The following is a 554-nucleotide window of genomic DNA, read 5'->3' as shown; positions in this document are numbered from 1 at the left end:
ATGGAGGGATGGGTGGGTGGGTGGATGGATGAGGCCTGAATGAGTCTGTTTAGCTCAGTGCCTAGCGGAGAGTGACTGCTTGATGTCACGGTCTCTGAGCTGGCCTCCCCCCCCTTCACCTGCGGCAGGATGTGCTGCGCGTGGTGCACCCAGTTGGCCAGGGAGTCCACCAGCTCCAGCACGGGGATGCCCTCGAAGTCCGCGTTCTCCTCGTACGAGTCGCGCCCCGCGCCGCCCTCCTCCTCCTCGTCGCCCTCCTCCTCGCCGAACTGGTAGAAGCCCAGCGGGCTGACGTGCGTGGCGGCCGAGATGCGGGCGATCTGGGCCCGCAGGTAGTTGGCCTCGTTGCCGGGGAAGGGCGGGTAGCTGACGACCGGCGCGTCCAGGCGGCCCGTGAAGAACTTGCGGATCCTGCGGGCCTGCACGATCTGCGCGGGCGTCACGTGGGGCAGCCGCGTCCACGGCCGGCCCGGCTCGCTGCACACGAAGTACAGGTACCTGTTGGCGCCCGCGCGGCTCTCCTCCCGGGGCACGGCGGGCGGCGGCTTCCAGGC

The 554-nt window shown here is 69.7% G+C and overlaps 1 protein-coding gene across 1 annotated transcript in view; it reads right to left on the bottom strand.

Annotated features, from left to right (window-relative positions):
* RSPH6A (radial spoke head 6 homolog A) overlaps positions 1-554 on the bottom strand; it is a gene marked incomplete at its 5' end in the record, with an annotated part of 8,777 nt that overhangs the window by 7,920 nt on the left and 303 nt on the right. The window contains one exon of the mRNA XM_021716949.1: positions 120-554. This exon is cut by the window's right edge and continues 303 nt beyond it. Coding sequence (XP_021572624.1) covers positions 120-554 — 435 coding nt within the window. The remainder of the gene's footprint in view (positions 1-119) is intronic.

Source organism: Carlito syrichta, unplaced genomic scaffold (assembly GCF_000164805.1).
Source record: "Carlito syrichta isolate Samal-C Ts95f unplaced genomic scaffold, Tarsius_syrichta-2.0.1 Scaffold106380, whole genome shotgun sequence".
Lineage (NCBI taxonomy): Eukaryota > Metazoa > Chordata > Mammalia > Primates > Tarsiidae > Carlito > Carlito syrichta.
The sequence above is the reverse complement of the archived record's forward strand: the minus strand, read 5'-3'. Positions and strand labels throughout refer to the sequence as shown.